Consider the following 24735-nt stretch of genomic DNA (forward strand, 5'->3'; position numbering starts at 1 on the left):
TTTATATTAAAATATACTTCGAAGGCACTTGAGAACTTGTCGGAAAAGTAATTTAAGTTTGGACAAACTTGTGGTGCAGCATAATCTCTAAAGAAGAGAACAGTATATACTTATTAATGAGAAATGCTATAAACATAAAATCATTCGGACAATGTACCCGTAAATACTTTGTACGGACATTGTACTCGCTTTGAAAATTGTTCAGAACTTTTGTAAAACACGGAATTATCACTTGAACATTACATCGAAGTATACATTTGCACGTTTAATCAATATATTGTAGAAATTAGTTTTATATACCTGCTTTTTGCGCTAAAACACACGGAATTCAGACTTATACGGACAATATACGCACAGAAATAAAATTTGTATCGAGTTTCAGGCTTAAACTAAGCAAACCTCCGAAAAAAAAAACAAAAAAAAAACACGCGAGTAAACTGTGTTACAATGCGGGTACTCAGCGCCTATTCTGAAAAGTCTGCCTTAATATTCACCATACGTAAATTCCGAAAATATACGTTGAAGCGGGCGAATTATTCGCCATCTTGTTCGGCCGATGTATTATAGAGATCCTCTCGGGTGTAAAATCTTGAATCCAAATCAGAAGAAAAGAAGCACGTTCAAGCTGACTTCTGGAGAATACGGCAAATAATGATTCTAGGGTTTACCTCCTCAGCAAGCGGGTTTTGAAAATGTATTTGTGTGTAGCCCATGTCCAACTCGGGAGTAAAGTTGTCCTCCTGCGGAACATCTCTAACAAACTTAAAATAATGAATGAAAATAGAACTTAGACATGCTTTAGATTTAAACCTAACTGGTCCGAGAATTGAGATGACAGGCTGTTTGATAAAATGAATATTTGTTGCAGAGCAGTGTCCTGTAGATTTTGCAAATTTTAAAACCTTACTTGCTAGAATAGTATTGACGGATATACTTTTTGTAGTTACACAATTAGGGTTCAATGGCGTATGATTGTTTATAATAAAAAGTGTGACGTCATAACGCTCGCACCCAATTGGGCAATCGCCCCCCCCTCTCTCTCTCTCTCTCTCTCTCTCTCTCTCTCTCTCTCTCTCTCTCTCTCTCTCTCTCTCTCTCTCTCTCTCTCTCTCTCTCTCTCTATATATATATATATATATATATGTATAGGATTTTAGCCAGGATTTAAAAATGAGATAAAATGTCAGAAATTGAATATTATTGAACCATTTATCTGGCTTGAACTGCCAGGTATGTTAAATGTTAATAGCGTATGTTTTTACTATCTAATAATAGGTTTTAAACATAAGTACAAATTATTTAATTGTCTTAATCATTTAATTATGTAAAGGCAAAAATACCCATACTGGTCTTTATAAGGGCAGAAAGGTGCTACTGGTGGGAAAATTGCACATTTTACATAATGGCACCTATCATTGCCATGACAAAATAAATAAAAGGGTAAATGACAATTGTCGTCTACTGCTTTCCGCCACATACTGCTCTCCAACCGCATAATTCATAAAAAATGTACTGAACAATGGAAACAAAACAAAAAGAGCTGTTTTTTTCTATCCGAATATGAGCTTGCCAGAATGAGTGTTTACTGTACAGTTCGTTATGTAATTATGTTATTCCTCGTTTGTTTATGATTTCTTGTGCAAAAGTAGAATAAAAAATATTCACGATTTTTAACCAAAGCCTGGCCAGGATGACTATAATCCATGCTACTCAACCCTGCTGTTTCTGTCGACATTTTTCTATAAACAATGGAATCAATGCATGTTTGTGTCACATATTTCTTTTTGTCAACATAACGCTCGATGTTGCTGCGTCCTATTATGGTCCATTGTTTCATTCTATAACCTTTAACCTTTTAAAGGCATAATTATTGAATGTCCTTGGCGTTTTAGCGACATCAGATTTCAAGGGAGATCATTTGCAGGAGTTTAGCAGCCAATAAGTACTTTTACCACAAAACAAGTTCTGGTAAACGAATATCAATATATTTGTGAAAACGCTGATCGTCACGGATGTCAAACCAAACAATGATATTTTATATATTATTAATTCAATCATTATATTTATTAAATAAAACAGACATCCACTCATCGTTAAGTATTAAGTTATATATTTGTTATAGTTTTGGACCGTTTGTTTCCTTTTACTTACCTGTTCTTGAACAGAACATTGCCTTTTCACTGTAAGTTGGTGCTTGCCAAGGAAGAGTTGTTTATTGCAACTTCAGGTCTGAAATACTTCAATTTTAACAACATTCATAGGCGATTGATTGCTTATTTACACCTTAATCCATTCAATATTGCTTATTTAGTGTCGTTAAGTTCATATACAAGATAAGGAGAAAATATACATTTCAACTCATAAACTAAGTCGTAAACGAGAAACTGCTGTCCCCATTTAATTTCGTGCACTTTCCTCCGCCAAAATAATGATTCATAGAAATTTCTAGTTTTTCATTTTCAAAATGTGACGTAGTTTTAATTACAGAAATCGACTCCCGACTGTTGTGTATGTTCAAATCAAAATGAATTTATATGGATACCGTATGTTCATTAATTAAACATTTCCTGAAATTCATACTAGCAATTCATTCCACTATTGATTTTACTGAATAATGGCCATTTGATTCAACCTCAAACACAATTCACTCATTTCGGACTCGGAGAAATATTTTGGGATTCCCCAAGTCTAAGAATACCTGTGTTTGCCAATCTATATCACTCTATACGTTGTGTTCTTATTTTAAGGATTACCGTTTTCGGAAATTTCTATTTATCATTTATCATCCTGAGCATCTTAGCCAATGACCTGTTCTTGTTTATATCACATAAGCTTTACAGACATGTACCAGGAAATAAATATTGCTTTAGCGGCGAATTGTGTATATTTCCTGGGAGAGGTCTGTTTCTTATGTTTGAGTATGTTTATAATCCCGCACTGCTTGAATTGTTACTCCTGAAAGAAATGTCAATAGCAAGAAAATACTTTCATATTGTGAAAGCAATTGGTAACGTAAACAACATGCCAAAATCCTATAGGCTTCTTCTGGCCCTCCCTAAAATGGTGTATTGTTTTTTGTTTGAAACACTCTGTTTGGATATACATGCGGTTCTCTTCGAGATAATTTTCTAAATCTGTTATTGTAATTGCGCTCAAATCTAGATTCGAATGTAATTTAGGATGAACAATTGAGGACAAAACACGTGTAGCACCGTCACTCCAATTTTTTTCCTATACACTATGCCGTTCAATCGTATATTTACAAAGTCAAAACAACCACGTCCGATAATACAAGTTTTATTGTTGGCAACTATTTGTTTCTTAGTTGTCAATTAGTTTGTTCTATTAATCGAGAGCAAAGCTTTCTCTCAGATCTTAACCTCACAGACTGCCTAAACTCTGTCCTTAGACCTGAAGATTTAAATCCAATTACATTCTCTCAGATTTAAACTACTTTTCAGAATAAACCCACACTCCTAACGAGAAACAGACTCAGACTCTGATTCTAAACTAACTTACTAACTATCAGTCTCCGGATAAGTGTTTTATACTTCCCAATAAGAATTGACCCTAATTGCAGTTGACTATCCAGAAGTGTTTCTTAATCCCCCGAAATACTGTGATCATGTGATTCCTTTAACCTCACGAGACAATACTCAAAGGATTTTAATGGCTATCGTCACAAAAAGCAGTCAATATTTTCAGTGACATAAAATTAAGCTAGGCCAAACCCTTTTGAGAGAACTTCAGTAAACATGGTAATTAAACTATTTTCTGGACTGTACTTAAATAGGCCATTAGCGGTTGACCTATTGGAGTCGATTGATCTTCGATGGTACTAAGTAAGATATGAGTTTAGCAAAAGGTAGGTTCTTTGATAGTTATATATATATATATTAAGTCTTAGGGCAATTCTTAGCATATGCTAAAGCGATTGACTGTTCTATCTATTCTCAGAATATCTAATCGACACCTGACGGTAACGGTAATGGAGCCCCAATGAAAATAAAAGCTATGGCATTACGATCACTTATAAGCTAAAGATAAGAATGATACCCTAAGGAGAGATGAATTAATATGGGCGAGGGACATAATTTCATTATAATTGCATTAATGCCACTGATTATTCACACACTTTTACGTTAAATCAAGAAGTTCACAATAATTTTCCTAAACAAAACAGCAACAATAAAATAATACCGAAAACACAACAACGCTAGTACCATTATGCATGTAAAAAACGCTGCGTCTTTTAAATTAATTACTGCAAAAAGTCTTAAAAAACATTTTATCAAACATTTTTGTCCGTCATCGGTTCAAAAGTGTGTTGTCACATATGATTTAAAACTCACGAAAACCAAACACTAATAGAAAGAAATGTAAATAAAAGTTATATGGAGTGATTTGACTTACACCTGTGCCGCCGAACACCTAACCGCACACGTTTGAATCAAACTTCTATATAGCTGCTTATGCTGAAGCTGAACCCATTGCTATTTTAATCGGGACCATTCTAATATGTCTTGCACATGTATCTTTGCATAGCATAGCATCCATTCTTAATAAAACCCCAATTAATTTCTAGACTAGTTATCTCTGGGTATAAATATGCAATCGTGTAGATATTTATGGGTTTAATTCTGTGGTCAAAATCAGCCACTCATGCTTTCAATCCCATTCTTTTGTTGTCGATAAAACTTCTACGAAGTATATCACCCAAAAAAATATTTGCATGTTTGTCTCATTTCAGGCCTCGATTTAAATCTCAAAGTGAAAATTAATCCACAACCCCAAAAGGAGGTGCTTAAGGAGGCAAATTCGATCCTAAGAAGTATCCTGCAGCTTGAACACAAAAAGTTTGAGGATTATATAAACAAACACTGTCGGCAGAAAATAGTTTCGATTACTAAAGTTCTGGTGGATGAAAAATGGCACGGAACAATAGAAACAGTGATTAAATCACGAGAGGCTCTTAATGACCTGTTTTTTTTATTCAAAGGGCCACAGGATAAGAAATTAAAAAATAAGTTCACTATAGTACTTTCAGAATATTTTTCTAAAGATTATTTAAACAAGAGATGTGCTTTTCCACCACAAACCAACATTACTTTCAACGTTTATTTACCTTATAATCGCTACAAAAATGCGGAGGAATTTTTCATGGAGGAAGAAAATAAAGTGTACGTATTCTACCTTGTATATTTTAAATTTCCGATTATTTTGAGACAATACACACTCATAATACCTGTCATTCAAAGATATCAAATGACTTAACTAAAATAATAAATAAATGCTAGATCAAATTACGGATGCTCTTTATAATTATAATTTGTTTTTCCAGCTTCATGATGTGACTTGTAAATCTCTTCATTTGTAAATAACATTTTAAACTGAAAAGTTAATGTTTTTTTACGGTTTATAGCAAGGAGTCTGAGGCAGCATCGGAAATGATAGGATCGATAAGGCGGTGTAGCATAACACAGGTAAACTTTAATTTTTATCATTTCTGACCGTTTTGTCATAAGATTGACCTAAACCTGCATATGTTTAAGACACTCTATAAATAACTCTTTTTCATTTTCAAACGAACGCTTTGCTTTTTGAAACGTCCTGTCGGAGAAACATTTTTAATATGATCAACTAAATTCTACTGATGAAGGTCCTTTCTTTTATTAAGACTGAGGAAGATGAAACAACCGTAGACGAAGGATCTGTGTTACATGCCGGTGTAGGAAATGTAAGTCAAAATAGTTTAGCATGTTGGCAGAATTGTTTTATCATCAAACATAACACTTATCTATTTTAGAATATTTGGGAATCCCTTGGAATATCCTCATTTATCAAAAGAGGTTCAACAATGATTCTTATCTTTTCTTTAAAATCAGTCCTTCATGCCAATTCTACATTCTATGTAAACATGTACCAACATTTTCTGTGTTGAGATGGCGTTAAATAAATCAACAATTAGAAAAAAACGAACAAATAAAAGTTAGAGTGCTGCGGGTACTGGAAACATGTTTGTTTTGTTAGGGACATTTATACTTATATAAACACACTGGTTAAAAGTGTGTCGTCACATATGATTTAAAACTCGCGAAAACCAAACACTAATAGAAAGAAATGTAAAAATAGTTATACGGAGTGATTTTACTTAAACCTGTGCCGCCGAACACCTAACCGCACACGTTTGAAACAAACTTCTATATAGCTGCTAATGCTGTAGCTATTCGTTACAACTATTCATTGTTATGTTAAATAATTCATACATAACAAAAATCTAATTCGATGTATTGTATTGTAATTTCAACCATTTAACATAGTTTTCATGTACGTCAGATAGCAACCGGCTAGTTAAAACCACTTTAAAATAAGCAGGTTCAGTTTATTGTGAAGAGAGTAAAACATTATCAAATCATTTTAACATATATACGTAAAGAAGTAATAAACTCGTAACTTCAAGCAATTAAAAACTAATTTAATAAGTGTACGACACGGTGTACGTTTGCCCGGGTATAGGTCATTTGTATTGTTTAATATATTTTGTTTGTAGTACCGCCACTTTTGTAAAGGCATGACATCCTGAAACCTATGTTAACACCTTAAAACATCCTCACAATAGTTACAATTAATTTCTGATGAAAAATGTCAGTTGAAATTCGACAAATGCAACAAAAGAACCTACATTACTAATGTCAAAACAAACATCATTTAATCTAAACAGAAAATTCATCTTTGTCAAATATCAAATTATACGAACGATATTTTATTCCAAACGTTCCACTTCCCTTAATAAATTACAACACTGACAGGATTGCTCATTGCCTATAACTTTTCAGATAGAATTGTTCCAGCATAGATTCATTGTAGCTGCACCAAAGGGAAATACATGTTTAAAGATTTACGTAAAAAGTTCCGAAATATCTGAATTGAGTGGTGCACTAAAGCAATACAGTGACTGCCCAGAAATGTTCTACACTGATGTTGTCTTACCTGCAGATGCATATGGATGCTACGAATATGAATTCCTTATGAAAGGTATCGTTAAAAACATTACAAAACAAAGTCAACCGTTTATTCTTGCTAACACATCTATTCATAGAGATATACACGATCCAAAAACATGTATACTGATTCATCTGCGGCACATCATTTGTTCAACAGAAGAATCAAACTTGATTGATACATGCATTCAAATCGAAGATGTGTGGATGTCCGATAATACAATAGCTACGGATGCTATTCCTGAACTACTTCAATGCCAAGAAAAATTGTCTTCAATAGGAAATCTGAAACTGGTAATAACTATAGGTTTCATCAAGAAGGACAGTTTAGAGTCATTGAATACGATAATCAATTCAACACAGGCTAAGCTGTTCATTGCTCCGTTACTAAAAAAATGTTTGCAGCAACTGCCAGCTTCGTGTGCTCAATATATGCCATTCACTTGTTTCAAGCTATATATGATAGCTATTGGCAATGACCTCTCGATTTGCAGATTTTTGTTTGATTTCTATCATTTTTTTGATGATAATGCAATGATTGACATCGTAACTCTTTTGTCGAGTAAGCACTGCCAAATAGCTCTTGAGGATGACCTGCATATCATTGTTGACCTGTGTCAAAAGCTCAGTGTATCAAGAAGTAGCGCACTTGACAAAATACAAGACCAGTTGTTTACTACAATAAAATTACCGATGGGAATAAAAATATACAAAAAACTGTTAACAAAAAAGGTCTTTGAATATGGAGGAGATACAATGTATAAAATAAATAGCGTCTTACAAACACGCTTTCAACAGAATTTCATTAGCTCACAGAGCCATTTGAATTTGCATTTGGCATTAGTCTTTGCCGAAATGCTTATTGAATCAAATGCAAATGATGCTCTCAACTTGAACTCGGATATTGAGCAGACCTTTCTTCAGATTTTAACCAAAATTTCAGACATTTGGAATAATGACGACATGAAATTAAAAGATTGTGTTTTAAACCAATCATTATTCGTGAACGAACGCACACAATTGCAACTCTTAGAGCAATTGTCATCTTCTGAGATCATACCCGTCCGTGGCTTATTCATTGAGCTTGCTACAGAGACAAAATTTAAAATAGCCTTTGAAAACCTTCCAGTGAAAGCTTTCCAAAGCTATATCGAGTGCGAAATGGCGGCATGTGGAAAGAGAGGGAAAAGAGAAAAAGTGAATGGCAATATAGAAGCCTTTATTAATGTTTTGAAAATGCCATGCATGCAAAGTGATCCGACACGTCTTGACAAACTAGTTGATGGAAACGAAATGCTACTTTATAAATCAACAATTGACGATGTACTAGGCACGGTATTAAACATTGAAAATATCTGTACTGATGATCATATTATTGAGTTATACAAACGGCGAATACAGATGGAATTAAAGCAAAGATGTCATGACCCAGCCAAACTTTTACAGATGTTATTTGGAAACCCACGTCACATTTATGTTAAAACAAGGTAAAACACACTTAATTTAGACATATAATATTTTGATAAATTGTTTTACAAACTGAATAAATACAGTTATAATAAAAAATGGCTAAATTATAAAACATTCTTATATCGCAATGAGATTATGGTATCGGATAAGTCTATGTAAATTAAAGGTCAAGCTTTCGTAAACATGACGAATATTTCAGGTACTGAAAAAATATGATGAAAAGATTGAGATTGTATTACAGTCGGTTATGGAAATAAAACTAGATTAATTCATTTTTGAAAACGGCCAAGCTTAAGTGAACGGGGTGAATAAGTTTCGAATTCCATTGATATATTTCTTAATGCATCACCATTAACATTTTGTACTCTCTTTTAGGATTTCTGAAAAGCTGGTTTGTTTTGTGCTTGAAGCTATGTTTGGTGAAATACCTTCTGACTGTAAAGTCTTCATAGCAGTCAAATCGCACGTGCAGTTTTGGACAAAACTTCGCGAATGTAAAGGAGAACACAGCAAACAAATAAAAGAACACGAAGTTTATACTAGAGTAATGGAAAGACTTTCGTATGTAGTTGACTTAATTTCTACAGAACAAATACAAGTTAAGTTTTTAAGCCAAATTCAACTAGAAAGATGTGAAACACAAATGGCAATGCAGTTGGGCGGAATGAACGACCGTTCTTTACAAGATCTTCAAATGAAAATAAAAAGTGTTCTTGACCAAACCGATAAAACCCTGAACATTGTCAAAATGGTAATTTCCTATCTGAAACAACATTTAGACACTGGCAATGAGGAAACTTTATATAAAGGCCTTCTCAAAATAGCATCTGAAATTGACGTTAAGCAGGAGTCCCTTTCGTCAGGCAATTTGCCTGTTCATTGCTGCTCACTGGCCAAATGTTTCACAGGAGAATATAGTAACTTACCAGACTCGTGTGTTAAGTTATATCCAGCACTAGGATCTAAATTATTTTTACATGTGCTAAAAGAAGAACTGCTTTCAGATAAATACATTGCAAGGTTTTATGACCAGCATGCTAATTATTTTGACTTATCATCAACAAGATTTATTTTCCAACACCATACAGAACAAGGCGAAGACTTATATGACAGAAGCGTTGCTTTGGCATTTATACAGTATGTTGCCGACGAAGGACTTGAACTTTTTAAAAGTCTATGGCACAGACTTGAAAATGAAAGCACACAAGTGAAATACGATTTTCTCGTAAGAACCTTCCTAAAAACAGACATCTCAAAGGAAATCAATACTATAGAGGCAATCTTGAACAGACCAATTCTAGGCATTACTCGTTCATCCCTAAAATGTCTATGTAAAATGGATCAAATTGAAATGAACGTCAATGCTTTTGTGTCTGTCTTCAAAACGTTTCATTGTGATTTTCCAGGCGAAGAAATGTGGGAAACACTGGAATGGATATTAAAATTCAGATCAAGGGATGATGCATATCAAGAGTCATTTCAAACAATCACAAAAAACTTTTCGACATTGAGAAAATTAACCGATGTTGTCACTGAAGAAACGCTCGAAGTGATACGGCAATTAAGTCAAGCAACATCTTTATTGACGTTTTTGAAGGAAATTGATATTGATGATGTTCTAAACCTCATAGATGCAGTGGAAGATATTTCAGAATTAGATGTGCAAGAAAGCACAGTTTCAGCTTTGATTGAAGTCAAAAGATTTTTACATCCTCTCTTCCTCTCTGCTTCCAGGAAAATGGATTATAAAACATTTTTAGACAATGTCCCAAAACAAGTCCTTTCTCTAGGGCTAAATGCCAAAATTGCAGTCAAGATTTGTACTTGTAAAAGTCACGTGCACAACTTGAGATCTTTATATAAAAACTTCGCTAATCGCGGTGAGCAAACGAAAGAAGTGATTAAATGTGTAATTACAAAAGGCGAGTTTAATTTTTCGTTAGCACCAGACAGAACGAAAATATTTTTTTGTGTTATTTACAATGAGAACCAAAAAGAAAGGATTAAAAATGAATCAACTTTGTTGGATATTAAAAGCAGGGCTCATCTTTTACTCCATTCGGAAAGACAATCTTCTGATAGCAAAATTAACCAGGAAGAATTTAAAAAATTCATAAAAGCTATTGATACAGGAATTGAGATTCGAGATACAATTTACGAACTCCATACATCAGGACACATTCGATATCGGAGAATACATGAAAAAATACAAAGTAAGGATCTTGAAAAAGAAAAAAAAACACTATGCAAAGACGTGAAACAATGGAATAACCACCTCATCGCTGCAAGAAACGATTTTTATCTATTGAATTTTGTACAGGGTTATCAGATACATGATCTTCATCAATATCTGAAGGACAACAAAGCTGAGGAGCAAGTCGAAGTGCTACTGAAATTTATACATCCACAGCTTTCTGCAAATCAAATCAAGGAGTCATACCAAGGTCGTGAACAGAAGACCGAAACAATGCAAGATATAGGGAATGCTATACACAGCGTATTTCGTAGCAAACGACTGAGCCTTCATTATTCTGAACTTCATCTTAAGGGCTTAGTAAAGAGAATTGATGAAGTTGTTTATAATGGTCGAATTCTTCTAGCAAATCTCGACACTGAAAGCCCATTGGTAATACATACGTTATTAGCCCTATACGTTAATACAACTGGGCATTTCCCAGAACCAAATCAGGTGCTTTTGTGCACTAATGAAACCTCTTGGAATGAAATATATTTGTTGCTTGAACGGAGTACTCGCGTTTTCGACTTCAACAATACTCTGCCATTATACTGTCTTGCAAATATTGAGAACCTGCATAGCAACATGCTGCTTCAGATGGTAGACGCGCTTCTTAGTCTAAAAGATAGCACAAACTTTAGACTAGCCATCATATATCGAGGATCAGAAAACCATTTTTTCGTCGACCAACTTCATGACAATGTTGCAATTATACAGCCAGTGTCTGATCTGGCAATGGAAAACCTTTTTCGTGGAAAATGCCCCAATGTGTTAACGTATACATCAGAAGTTGCAGGACTTGGTAAAACAACAAAAATATCTCAGTATGCGCATTCATTAAGATATAGCTCAAAATCATTGCAAATAAGTGGTACAGTTAGCCGACATAAGTTAATAGAACGCTTGTCAAATTTAAAACTAAAATCGTACCACGTTTTGCATCTTGATATTGGTGCAATATCTAATCCAGCAGAATTAGATACATTTCTATTTGAATTAATCGTTCTCAGGTTTGTGTCTTCAGAAAAACAGTCATTTTACGTTCCTACTGAAAACGTCTGCATTGAAATAGCCAACACCATCAATAACACCTTGTGCGATAGCCTTCCAATGGCAACAGCATTTTCCATACGTCATCTAAAATGGAATGATTTTGAACATTTTACAGTTAGCAAAGAAGTTAACAGCCCAACCCAAGTCGTGTGTCGATATTTAGATCTTCTTGAGGAAGGAAAACTTGATACAACCGATGTTCATTTGGTCCATGATGCCACCATTGTTTCCGAAAACCGTTGTCGTTATCTGCTGCGTGCGGTCTTCGCAAATTCTGCAGACATTTCGTATTCAACGGTTCATGTATTTCTTAACTTCCTTGCGGATCAGTTGAAAAGAATGTCAGAGAGTCCTTTTTTGCGGGTTCGTCATATTTCAGAAATGGTTGACAATAAAGACCCTCCATCTATAAGGAGTACATTTGTTAAATCAATGACGGAAGTTGCCACTGAATTTGCAACCCGATCGGTACGATCATGCAGGTCAGCCCAAATAAGAACCGTCGGTAATGATGAAACTTCCGATTCAAGTGATAATATCTTGCAACTTGTCAATCGTGTCGATGGTATGATACACTGGGAAGACAGTAACCATATTATGTTTGTATTTCACAACCAAGATATACACACACTTTCCCTTTTGTATTGTGATATTAAACAAGTGCCTGCCAGTATTCATAACTTGTTCAAAACTCAGATGAGAAGGAAATTAGAAGACTACAATGGACTGTCTCAAGAACAACTCCAAGAGATATTACAGAGAGTGGCCAGATGTAAACCTAGGCTTTTACCGAGCGACAGGTTAAACTCCATGTCAAAAGATTACGCTTTGACACCTGACAACCTTCTGAAAATGGTGCTTATAATGCTACGCATAACATCTCATATTCCGGTGGTTATCATGGGTGAATCTGGATGCGGTAAAACGTCTTTGATAAGATATTTGGCTGAAGTTGCTGGTGTCCATTTATCTATTATGAATGTTCATGCAGGTGTCGATTCATTAGATGTCGTAACTACCGTATTTAAAGAAAATGATCAATGCTTAAAGGATTGCTCTTCACAAAGATGGATATTCTTTGACGAATTCAATACTTCCGAATGTATAGGCACTATAAGTAATATTTTATGTCACCATATATGTGACGGCAAACTTCTAGCACCAAATTTCGTTCCAATTGGAGCTTGCAATCCGTATAAACTTCGTCCAACCCAGGAAATATTGACGGCAGGTTTGGACCACAAAGCTACCACCGACAATTTGTCTAAATTAGTTTATAGGGTTCTTCCTCTGCCTGAATCTGCGATAGATTTTGTATGGGATTTTGGAAGTTTAACTGTGAAAGACGAGAAAAAATACATCATGCGTATGGTTTCAGACGTTTTGATAGATAAGAGTGACGATACCACAGCGCTGTTTTGTGACGTTCTTGTTGAATCACAATTATTTGTTCGAAGGAGTCAACATAATGTATATTCAGTTAGTCTACGAGAAGTGTTTAGATGTAAACGGTTAGTTGTATGGTTTATGGGCATTTTGAAACGAAAAGTTACAACTGTTAAAAGGAAAAATCTAATGAATAATCTATCATCGACAGCAATAATCATGTCACTTGCACATGTTTATCACAGTAGGTTTGAAAAAAAAAAGATAAGGCAGGAATACAGAAATATGATTTCAACGATATTTTGCAGACATGGTAGAATTTGTGACGAAAGCGTCATTCATAGCGTTATTAAATCTGAACAGATGGACATACTAAACTCAATGACTTTACCACGTGGAACTGCGAAAAATACTGCACTACGAGAAAACATATTTGTTATTTTGGTGTGTATTTTGAATAAAATACCGGTCTTTGTGGTTGGAAAACCAGGTTGCAGCAAATCGTTAGCGATGCAGGTTATTCGAAGTAATCTAAGAGGAAAAGACTCAGAAGACGAATTCTTTAAAACCCTACCACAATTGTTTTGTGTATCATTTCAAGGATCTGAATCTTCAACGTCAGAGGGAATAGAAAAAGTGTTCGAAAAGGCGGAAAAATATCAAAAGTCAAATAATATTGAGGATGTGTTGTCTGTGGTCATTTTGGATGAAATTGGTCTTGCAGAAATATCTAAGTTTAACCCACTTAAGGTTTTGCATAGTCTGCTGGAACCTGAACCGCGATCGTTTCCAAATATTGCAGTTGTTGGTATTTCCAACTAGGCCTTAGACCCATCCAAAATGAACAGAGCAATTCACCTCTCGAGACCAGATATGGACGAGGAAGAATTGTTTGACACGGCCGTTTCCATTAGTGAATCCTTTTTTGAGGAATCGGTCCACAAACATGGTTTAAGAGGAGACTACAAAAACACCTCCAATGATGTAGATATTATAAAAAATGGGTTAAAACAAGTAGCTAAGTGCTACCTTCGGTACACAAAAGAAGGACAATTTGTTAATTTTCATGGCCTTCGTGACTTTTATGCTCTAGTTAAATTCATCGCAAAAGCTCTCACAAATATCTCATCTAATGAAGAAGCATACGAACCTTTCAAACATGCTGTAATGGAAGGACTTCAGAGGAATTTTGGAGGTGTATGCAGGCAAGAACTAGACGTTTTTTCGTATTTCCGAGAATGTTTTAATGGGAGTTTGAGGCAATTCAAACATGTTCAAAGCCTTATTGAGGCCAATGTGGAGGATCAGTTAGCAAGACATCTTATGATAATAACACGAGGGGATTCTGCACTAAACATTGTTGAACAAACGTTAAAGGAGAAGAAAAAATGTAAGAAAGAAATCATTTTTGGAAGTCATTTTGTCGAAGATTTGACGGACGACTATCACTACCGGATTTTGAGTCGGATTATTTTATGCATGGAACAAGGATTTGTATTAATATTAAAAGATTTAGAAAATATATATGGAAGTTTATACGACATGCTCAATCAAAACTATTCAAGAATTGGGGATAGAAATATTTGTAGAATAGCGCTTTGACCGTACAGCAACCCATTTTGTCATGTTGCAGAAGAGTTTCGTTGCATAGTCCTAGTTAATGAAAACAAAATTGACTTTAAAGATCCCCCGTTCCTTAATCGTTTTGAAAAGCAGTTCGTAGCGTATAGCGATATTCTGCAAACTGACGAAGAAGTCTTAGTACGAGACGTAAATAAATGGATAAATAATGTCAGCAGAATACAGGATAGGCACTTCGGAAAAGGCGACGTTTTTCCCTATTTTAATCATGAGATGGTCGTATCGTTAGTAATCTGGTCTAGTAGGAATACTGCAGCATCACACAAGAACACATTTGAACTATGCAAACACGACCTTCTTCAGATAATGAAGCCTGATGCAGTTCTCCGTCTTCAACATGCAGAGGATTATGAAGTTCGATCTTCCGCCCATATACTTCTGCAGCGATACTTTGAGTTACCTTTACATCATGGTCTTGCACATTATATACAACATGATGTGCTCAACAATAATGATGAAGATGCCTGTGGGAACCTGACAATAGTTTTTACAAATAGTGCTATACATACAAATATAAGCAATGATTTCAAAAATTGCCAAACAGAAACATTAGCTTCTTTTAAATCGGAAAAACAACTGTCAATAAATCTCCAGCGGTTTTGGGAAAGCAATCGGACGGATGTATTACTTGTTTCCTGCAATGCTTCCGAAGACGAAAAACATCTAATGCTTACAAAGTCTTTAATAGAAAAATTCAAAGCTGAAAAGTATGACAATAACGAGAAAACTAAAAGAGTATATCTTGTTATATATATGCGCGGCTGGAACGCTTTGTATGGATCTACCACAACTCAATGTAGCCCAGTCACACAAATCAACTTTCTATCCGGTTGGAAACTGGTTTTATTAGACACCATTGAAACACCAAATATAAGTCTTTCTGACCTTTATTTGCAATCATTATCAGATGTTGTAGAAAATATGACACTTACAGAGCTGTTGAAAAAAGAACTATTTTGGGCTTTCACTCGAATCAAATATGGCAGTCATGGAAGAGATATTAAAAGCGTAACCGAAATGCTATCACAATTAGAACGATCTGAGGAGTTCTTAACGGCCATTGGTCATCGCGTTTTGATGTATATAAAAGATAATGAGACAGAACAAGATATCGATTGGTGTAGTTATGTTGCTAATGACGTCCATTTGCTTCATACTTCATCTTTCTTTGTTGATGCACTGGAGAAATTTATAATAACAGTGATAAAGGAACCTTTTGCGAAGATAATGTTTAAGCTGGAAACTTGCGGTGCACTCGAAAGTTTCTTTGTGCAGGACTGCTTCACATCAATGCGGCGATCAGTCTGGAAACGTATATTTTTTGATGAAAGGATAATTGACCTAGCTTCAGTTAAATCTGAAACAGGCCCCGAATGTTATATGTGCAACACCACAGACATATTCCTGAAATCGCCATTTAGTAGAATTATTTTTGAAACAGCGGAAGCAACGAAGGATGAATTCTTAGATGAGGTTTACAAAGTTAAAATAACGTGCGAATTAGAATCGGACCTAGACCTTCCCGATTCAGTACTGAATGAGCTTTTGCTTCAACATGAATGCTCAACTCTTTCAAAGCTTCCAGACCTTAGCAATTGCTTTATTTCACACAAAATATACCTTTTGGATTATTTGACTGATTATTGCAGCTTGACCCTAGACAGAATGTTCTTCTCTGAAATGCATGATCAGATGTCACGTTCGAACAGAATTGAGTGTATTTGCTGGTGCTTGGAACAGAAGATGGAAACAGACATTGACGATCATATAAGCTTTTTCACAAGACTCCACTGTGCAGGTTGGATAAACTACACATTATTTAGATACTTGCTTCAGTTATTGGACATATGCAAGTTCGCTCTAGACACAGAGGATGCATTGCTCAAATTTCAACAGGATAGTAAAAACAAAGATAAAAGTGAAAACAAACCTTCACCAATTGATGGATTTATCTCGTTCATTTGTTCTAGTCTATTTCCAACGGAGGAAAATATCCAGCGTTACTCGGGTATTGATAAATGGTTGACTGTCGTGAGTAAAGTTCTAACATTGGCTTCTGAAATTTCTGTAGAACCAGAAAGTTATCATGCTCTTCGTTTCAGTGTAGACATGGTTTCCGACTTAATTATCGATAGTGGGATTAATGCCAATGTTTTGTTTAGACTTGGAGACCAACTTGAAATTTTTTCAATTGATTCGTCAGAGGTTTATGAAGCCTTTCATGGTATGATAACTACAATATTGGCGGCACCTTTGATAGACAGAGTTCAAGAGGCCATTCAGAGGTCGATGTGTCAATATTTAGTTAGTTGCTTGTCAACACATCCAGATACAATAGCGTATGAAAATTTCTTTGAACTCTTGAAATGTTTCCCAGTGCTTTCAAAATGCGTGAACTTTTCAAAACTACCAATAAAGTACCTACTATGCAGAGCAACGGAAAATGTATTATATCAATTAATACATTACGATACCGAAGTAGAGCTAACAGACGGATTTTTATGTAGTCTGAATGAATGTCTAGGAGATGTTCTACAAGACAATTTACCACACAGAGAATTCACATTGCTTGTCATCGATTTAATGGAAAATATATATAAAGCAGGTGATTTATCCTTACACGATATGCTTGCTTGTGGCCGGATTGTACAAGAGCGGCAGGTATCGGGTATACGCATGGTAGCGGCAATTGCATATGTTCGGGCATCTTTAGAGGATTTTTCAAAAATCATCCTAGCGCCGAGGCAATCCGACTGTAATGACATTTTAGACTTCATTGATGCTTTACTCCACGACTGGGAAGGCAGTTCTACAAAGAAAGGTGTCATGTTGTTTTTCCTCAAACATCTTGCTGAAAATCGCCATTTTCACGATTTATCAAAAATATGCAACCAATTCACATCGCGGATCCAGGAATTGAAAAAAATAAAATGGACTGATAAATATAATTCATGTGGCTTCGAACAAAATCCTTTGGTGGATTTTTTTTCAAAGGAGGTGCTGCAAAAATGCGAGGCTGCAAATGATGTATTTAATAGAAAGCAACATGAATACAGTGCAACGCTAAAGATCGTGCAGTCCACTCCAATTTCATGTCTACTTCCATTTCATATTTCATTAAAAGAGTTTTACTTTCCTAGAACCTATCGACAACTGACAGAAACGGAGAAACGAAAGGCTGACAAATTAGGAGACATCTTTTCTAATTGTTTAGATCACATTCAAAGAAGGGCTTTGCAATGTATTGTTGGCAAAAGCGACTTTATTACCTCCCTTTTTACGCCACACACAGAAGTGTCATTTGAGGAATATATGATAAATTATGTTCTTGTTTCATCATTTGCTCTGTCAATATCAAATTGCAGTAATATTGAAGGAGACAAATTACCGTTTTTACCCCTTTGTCTGCTGAAACCAGCATTTCTCAAAGAAAGGTACATACCAGCTGTTCCTGACCCAATTCAAACTATCAGATGCTTCAGAAGTGGTATATTGCCATGCAAGGAACTTTACATATGCAAATGCGGTAAAACGCTTATGTGTCGAAAATCAGGAGACATAGTGTGCATTGCATGCAAACGGCCGTGTTTAGATCCCCCGGTAACTCGCTATGAACACTCAGATACAAATCAAAAACCTCACTCACAAAAAGGACTTAAGTTCATTCAGTCGCCTGATAGCCTAACATCTGTTCGTGGTTTATCACCAGTTTCATCTGCAATATTACAGTTTTTAGTTACAGGCAATCTTTTAGGCTCGGTAGCTTTTAAATATTCGGAGTGGTCGGCTTTAGAAAATGTTGTAACTGGAGTATCAGCAATAGATATGAAGCGTTTTCTCGAAAAACATGTTTTTGATTCTTGGAGGTTTCTTAAAAGTGTTCTTAATTTGAATGACAACTTACTCGGAATCTTCATTTCATCTGTATTGTATGAATGCAATGTATATGCATATAAACAGCAGAATGTTTTGTTAACACCAGACAGCCGAACTGTGTGGGAAAACAAATTCAATGAAGTAGTCATTCAAATGTTGCCAAAGAAGCTCCGGATCTGCAGTGCACGCGTTTTGAAATGCGACAACATATATGAATTTCCTACAGGTTGCGTTGAACAAATGATTCGGGAAGTATCCGACCCATTAGGAAATACATGTAAACCTTCGGAATTATATTTCAGAATGTCGTCTTACCCTTCAAAAGAAAATTTTTGTTATCAGTTGTGGGAACACAGGGACGAACATCCCCTACTTGCAATAGTTTTCGGAAACGAAAATACTCTACGTGCTATTCAGCATATATATACAATTATACAGTGGCACATGACCACCGTGTATAATGCAAGCTATATCATTACACGAAATGATTGTGAAACATGCACAGTTGCTGGTTATCATGCAAAACAAACTAACCCAAGTCAGCGGGCAAAAAGTCAGCAGAAGTTTTCGCTTTTCAAAGAATGCATGAATGAACTGATAGATTTTTTTGGTGAAAGTTTTTCAAACACGGACAAAGTAACCTCCAATTCGAAATTGTCGCAATGTTTGCTTCTTGAGACTGGAAATGCTATATACGAAATGTTAATGATTTTGATTAATCTACAAAACAGCTTTCTTGAGAAGGCGCTTGCATTATCTGAAACATGTCATCAGCTACAATTTCTACAGGGAAACAAGAATATGTCCTACGTTGATAGTGTTCATATTGCTGAAGTAAAAAGGATGCATCTTATAGAGATAAAAACTGAGATTGATGAGTACTTTCAAGACGAATCACACTGCGGGTTACAATATGGAGAAGGTAGAGAAATAAAATACGATTTTTACAGTATTGAAAAAACCATTGCAAAAGATTTACTCGTCGGTAAAGCATACATAAATCTTTCAGAGTTACCTAGTATTTTATTCATAGACGATTTATATGAAAATTTCGTGTCGCTGGTTAACGAGATCAAACGCAATATTCCGCAGTCAATTGTTCCAGATGATATGGCAAAATCACTCCGGGAAAAAAGTCTAGGAAATCCAAGTTTAGCCTCTGAACTTCTTCACTTTATTGACATGGTTTTCACTCTTTTAAAGAAAACTCAGTGTGATCCAAACAAATCATTGTCGGAATTTGCCGATGAAAGAAAAAATATAATCGGACAACCATTTCCAGTACAACTTTTACCTCATCCCGAAAACAGAATAAAAGTTTCCCATGTGGTTTCTCTACATGAAACATTAGAAGAAATATGTTACGAAAGCATTCGGGATAGTCTTTCAGATATATATATTATAGACCTCGGACCAAGACTACGTGATCACTTGAAGTCAGTATTAACGATGCAAAAGGCAAATGTCATCTTAAAAGCGCTAAAGGTATTTGTTTACAGGTGTTTATTTATGATGGGGGTCAGCAGCGATCAAGAGCTCTGCTATTATCTATGCAAGGAATCGTTTTGGCCAAAGGACACGGTACAAAATGGGATTTTGTGCGTCGATGTAAAAAAAGAACCCGTCAAAGATATCTTTATCTCGAATATGCAAGTCTGCCACGCGGTTAAAGTGATTGAGGAAATAAGTTCCTTTGTTGAGGTAAGGCAAAACAGTTAATTATTTTGCTTATAACCTTCTATACTAGTTACAAGAGAGATCTATGTTATGATTGTTCTAAATCTACCCGTTGTGTATTCAATGTCATCAATGTATACTGTTTGAAACAAATACAGTAATTATAGTTGATTTATCGCTAAATATTGAGGAGATCTATTTGTATTCGTTTATTACTTAATCATACATTACGCAAAATTCTAGTCTCCAGTTTCATGATCATAATGACGCCATAATTTATTGAAAACATTTTTCAAAGTGATACTTTATTTATTTGAAATCGTTAGAAATTATGTAAAAGCTTCCAATATATTACACACATTGTTTATTGTGTATTCAGTTAAAGTTAAAATGATGGCGTTAGTGGTACGACCAAATTTCTTTGAAAAACAAAAATCTGAGTAATTATATCTGATGTTTTTCACTATTATTTTAAAATCCTGATGAGTAATTGAACAATAGTTTATGTTTGGAAAGGTATTCATTATGGAATGAAAGTTCAGTATGTAAAATATATATATTAAAATGGGCTATGATCATATGCAGACACTGATAGTATTTATATTAAAAAAAAATCACATACATTGTCTAAATAATTTCATTGTGCAACATTTCAATCGGATATATCGCTTTTGCTTAATGTAGATATATTTTGAATTCGATGAGGAAGAGCAGTCTGACCACATTAATTTCAATAACACACATATGACTAATGTTTATGTTTTATTCTGATTTATTGATACTTTTACACGATTTGCACTTGGATTTGTGGTATCCATTTTAATTTTCATTATTAGTATGTTTATATGTGATACTACAAAACGGTTTAAAGTCGATCCCATGTTATACTATACACTTCACTCAATCTTATTTGGGAGTAAGAGTGCATCTTCAATAAACACTCTTAAAATCAAAATAAAATCTTGAATCATCTTAAAGAAAGTATACTTGAATAGATATCCCTACACAAATTATTTGAAGGCTTAAAACGCAAGTGTGAATAGAAAGTCTACGTGTTTGAAGGTACTCATACTTACCGATTTATCCTTTGACGTGTTTCTGAGTTGATATTTTGTTATTTATATGTTGTATACTTTTCGGCTTCGTTGATGCATTGTTTTTATAACTATTAAATATATATTCACGGAATGTTTACATTGTAAAATAAATTATAAATATTTAACACTATTTCACATTTTTGTGCTTCAGCAAATTTCAATTATCAAAATGAAAAAGAATTTTTTTTACTGAAATGTAAACTTTTAGAACAGCTAATAATAGTTTTATTTTCAATCTCTTTTAAGAATCAGAAGCGCGTCGATGTACGGTTGGACAAAGTCATTACAGACTGGAAATCCTCTTCTGGCAGACAGACCCGGCAAAAAATGGCACTAACGAAGATAAAAAGGCGTTAAGTAACCAAGCAATGCTGGCCATAACGCGTGTCTTTATACTCAAAACATTCACATAGGATGTAAAAGCGTTATTTTTCAAACATATTTGTAGACAATATTAGTAACAAATGTTGTTATTTTGCGATTAAACTATATTCAAACTATTAGAAATAGATAATGTAATACATTTAAGTTTCAATGTAAATAATAATGAAAAAGTATTATTGCACATTTCTTGTTTTTGTTTGACACATGTATGTGTTTGGTCATATCGGATTTAAAATGACCTGCATGTAACAAACATTTTTTCGTATATAGAAATTGTTTATTTTTCTCCTGTATTAACGATGTACATAGCTTATGTATTATTTGGTAAATTGTTTGAAATGTTTTTAATGTTGACTATATATTACGTTAAGCTTGATAGGATGTACATAACGAAAATTTTGAGTTCATTAATGTTTTGAATCTTATAAGTTCACAAGAAACGATGTTATTTTAATCGTTACAATAATGCTTGATTTAAACTATTATATAACTTTGTACATACTATCTTAATTACTTAACGATTATGAGTACGTTCACATTTCATAAAAATGTTATATGCAATAGCTGCGTACAAAAAGCTTTATTTTCGTTTAAAATGATTTTATGTTATTGTACAATAACTTTTGGCATGAATGATGTATGTGTATATTGTTGGTAGTGCACACCAGTCTCTAAACTGTTTATTACTATATTTGTATTATTCCAAAGGATGAATGTATATTTGGATAATAATAAATTTGTAATGTGCAATCAAAAAATAAGATTTTTGCTTTGCTGAGAATTAGTTGTGCATGTTATTATCGATTTGTTTTATGATGTAATCTGTCTTATAAGTTAAATGGATAGCTTTAGATTTTTTCTTTGTATATAAACTGTACACATATCCTTGTAATTTACTTGTTTAACATATAATTGTACAAAATGGTTAGGCTCTTTGATACATATCAATTATACTATCTTAATTGTTATTAGCAAATGGTGCATGTATTTCATGGTATATTTTAAATTATTTGTAATTTATTCCACCTTTATGTTTTAAGATGTACGTACAGATATAACTTGCGTATTGTCCATGAAAATATAATTATGGTCATGCTGTCTTTTTCCCCTTATTATTTTGCTTGGTGAATGTTCACTTTATAAACATGTTTTATTTGTTAATTGTCTCATAGCCTTTGTTATGTTTGTTTGATGTGATATGTTCATGCGACGAGATGACCGTAGTTTTTATACGACATGTTTCGTGTTGGGTTACTATTGAGATCAATATTAAATTCTAGGTTGATTAAAGGTTAACCTGGCATATATAGACGTGCTATTTTGAAGGAGTAAGGTATCTTTAAGTGCATCGATTTTATATATTGATACATGTACTAAATTGTATATATTTATATTGCTATATGGTATCTATCTCATTGTCCAATTGATTTACTTTACTCATGATCATAGTAATATTTTTATCCTATTGAGCTTAAAAGATGGAACATGAACGTAAGTTAATGGTGTGTGATTTAATTTCTTTTAACATGTTAAAAATGGTGTCTGCAATTTATATACTTTTCACGTGTTAATAATTATATTATTAATTTATTAAACTTAGTAGATGGAACATAAACGTAAGTTAATGGTGTCTGCACTTTATATACTTTTCACGTGTTATTAATTAAATTATAAATTAAGTAGATGGAACATAAACGTAAGTTAATGGTGTCTGCAATTTATATACTTTTCAAGTGTTAATAATTATATTATTCATTTATTAAACTTAGTAGATGGAACACAACCATATTTTAATGGTGTTTGCAATTTATATACTTTCCACGTATTATTAATTATATTAGTCATGTATTAAACTTAGTACATGAAACATGCACGTAAGTTAATGGTGTCTGCAATTTATATACTTTTCACGTGTTAATAATTATATTATAAACTTAGTAGATGGAACATAAACGTAAGTTAATGGTGTCTGCAATTTATATACTTATCACGTGTCAATAATTATATTATTCTTTTATTAAACTTCGTAGATTGAACATAAACGTAAGTTAATGGTGTCTGCAATTTATATACTTTTCACGTGTTAATAATTATATTATTAATTTATTTAACTTAGTAGATGGAACATAAACGTAAGTTAATGGTGTCTGCAATTTATATACTTTTCACGTGTTAATAATTATATTGTTAATTTAGTAAATTTAGTAGATGGAACATAAACGTAAGTTAATGGTGTCTGCAATTTATATACTTATCACTTGCTAATAGATAAATAATGCATGTATTAAACTTAGTAGATGTAACATGATCGTTTGTTTATTGTGTTTGTTATTTATTTACCTTATCCATGTTAATAAGTATTGAAATAATCATTGAAATTAGTATATAGTACAAGAACCTTAGTCCATGGTGTTTGCAACTATTTACTTTTTCCATCCTGATTATTATATTAATTATTGTTTCATATTGCTCATTGTACATATCATTAGTTATTTTTGACTTAAATTTATTCACTTTTTCATTTTAATAATGTTATTTTTTATTTATTGAATATGTTGACTTATCATTAACTTAAGTTAATGGCTTCTGCATTGTATTTACCTTTTCGATGTTAATTGTTATTGTGTTTAATAAATGCTCTTAGTAGATGATCCATGTAGCTATGTTCATGTTGTGTGCAGTTTATTAACTGTGCCCATGTTTCCGAAGAAGAAACAACATACTGTGCTTTACTTTTAACAACGTTTTTTTTCCTTATAATGTGGATATTACATTGCATTGAATCGTATTTATCATGGGATTGTTGTTTTTTTTGATCGATGCAAGCATTTTGTGTTTTTACCTGTAAAATAGACCCAGTAAAGTCAATGCATGCACCATGCATCGAACCATTACAATCAGTTTAAACTCCATG

The 24735-nt window shown here is 33.8% G+C and overlaps 1 protein-coding gene across 1 annotated transcript in view; it reads right to left on the reverse strand.

Annotated features, from left to right (window-relative positions):
- Window positions 1-620: 620 nt before the first annotated feature.
- Window positions 621-24735, reverse strand: part of LOC128241018 (protocadherin Fat 1-like) — a 40601-nt gene continuing 16486 nt past the window's right edge. The window contains exon 6 of the mRNA XM_052958002.1: window positions 621-761. Within this exon, the coding sequence (XP_052813962.1) occupies window positions 621-761 (141 nt within the window). The remainder of the gene's footprint in view (window positions 762-24735) is intronic.

Source organism: Mya arenaria, chromosome 7 (assembly GCF_026914265.1).
Source record: "Mya arenaria isolate MELC-2E11 chromosome 7, ASM2691426v1".
Lineage (NCBI taxonomy): Eukaryota > Metazoa > Mollusca > Bivalvia > Myida > Myidae > Mya > Mya arenaria.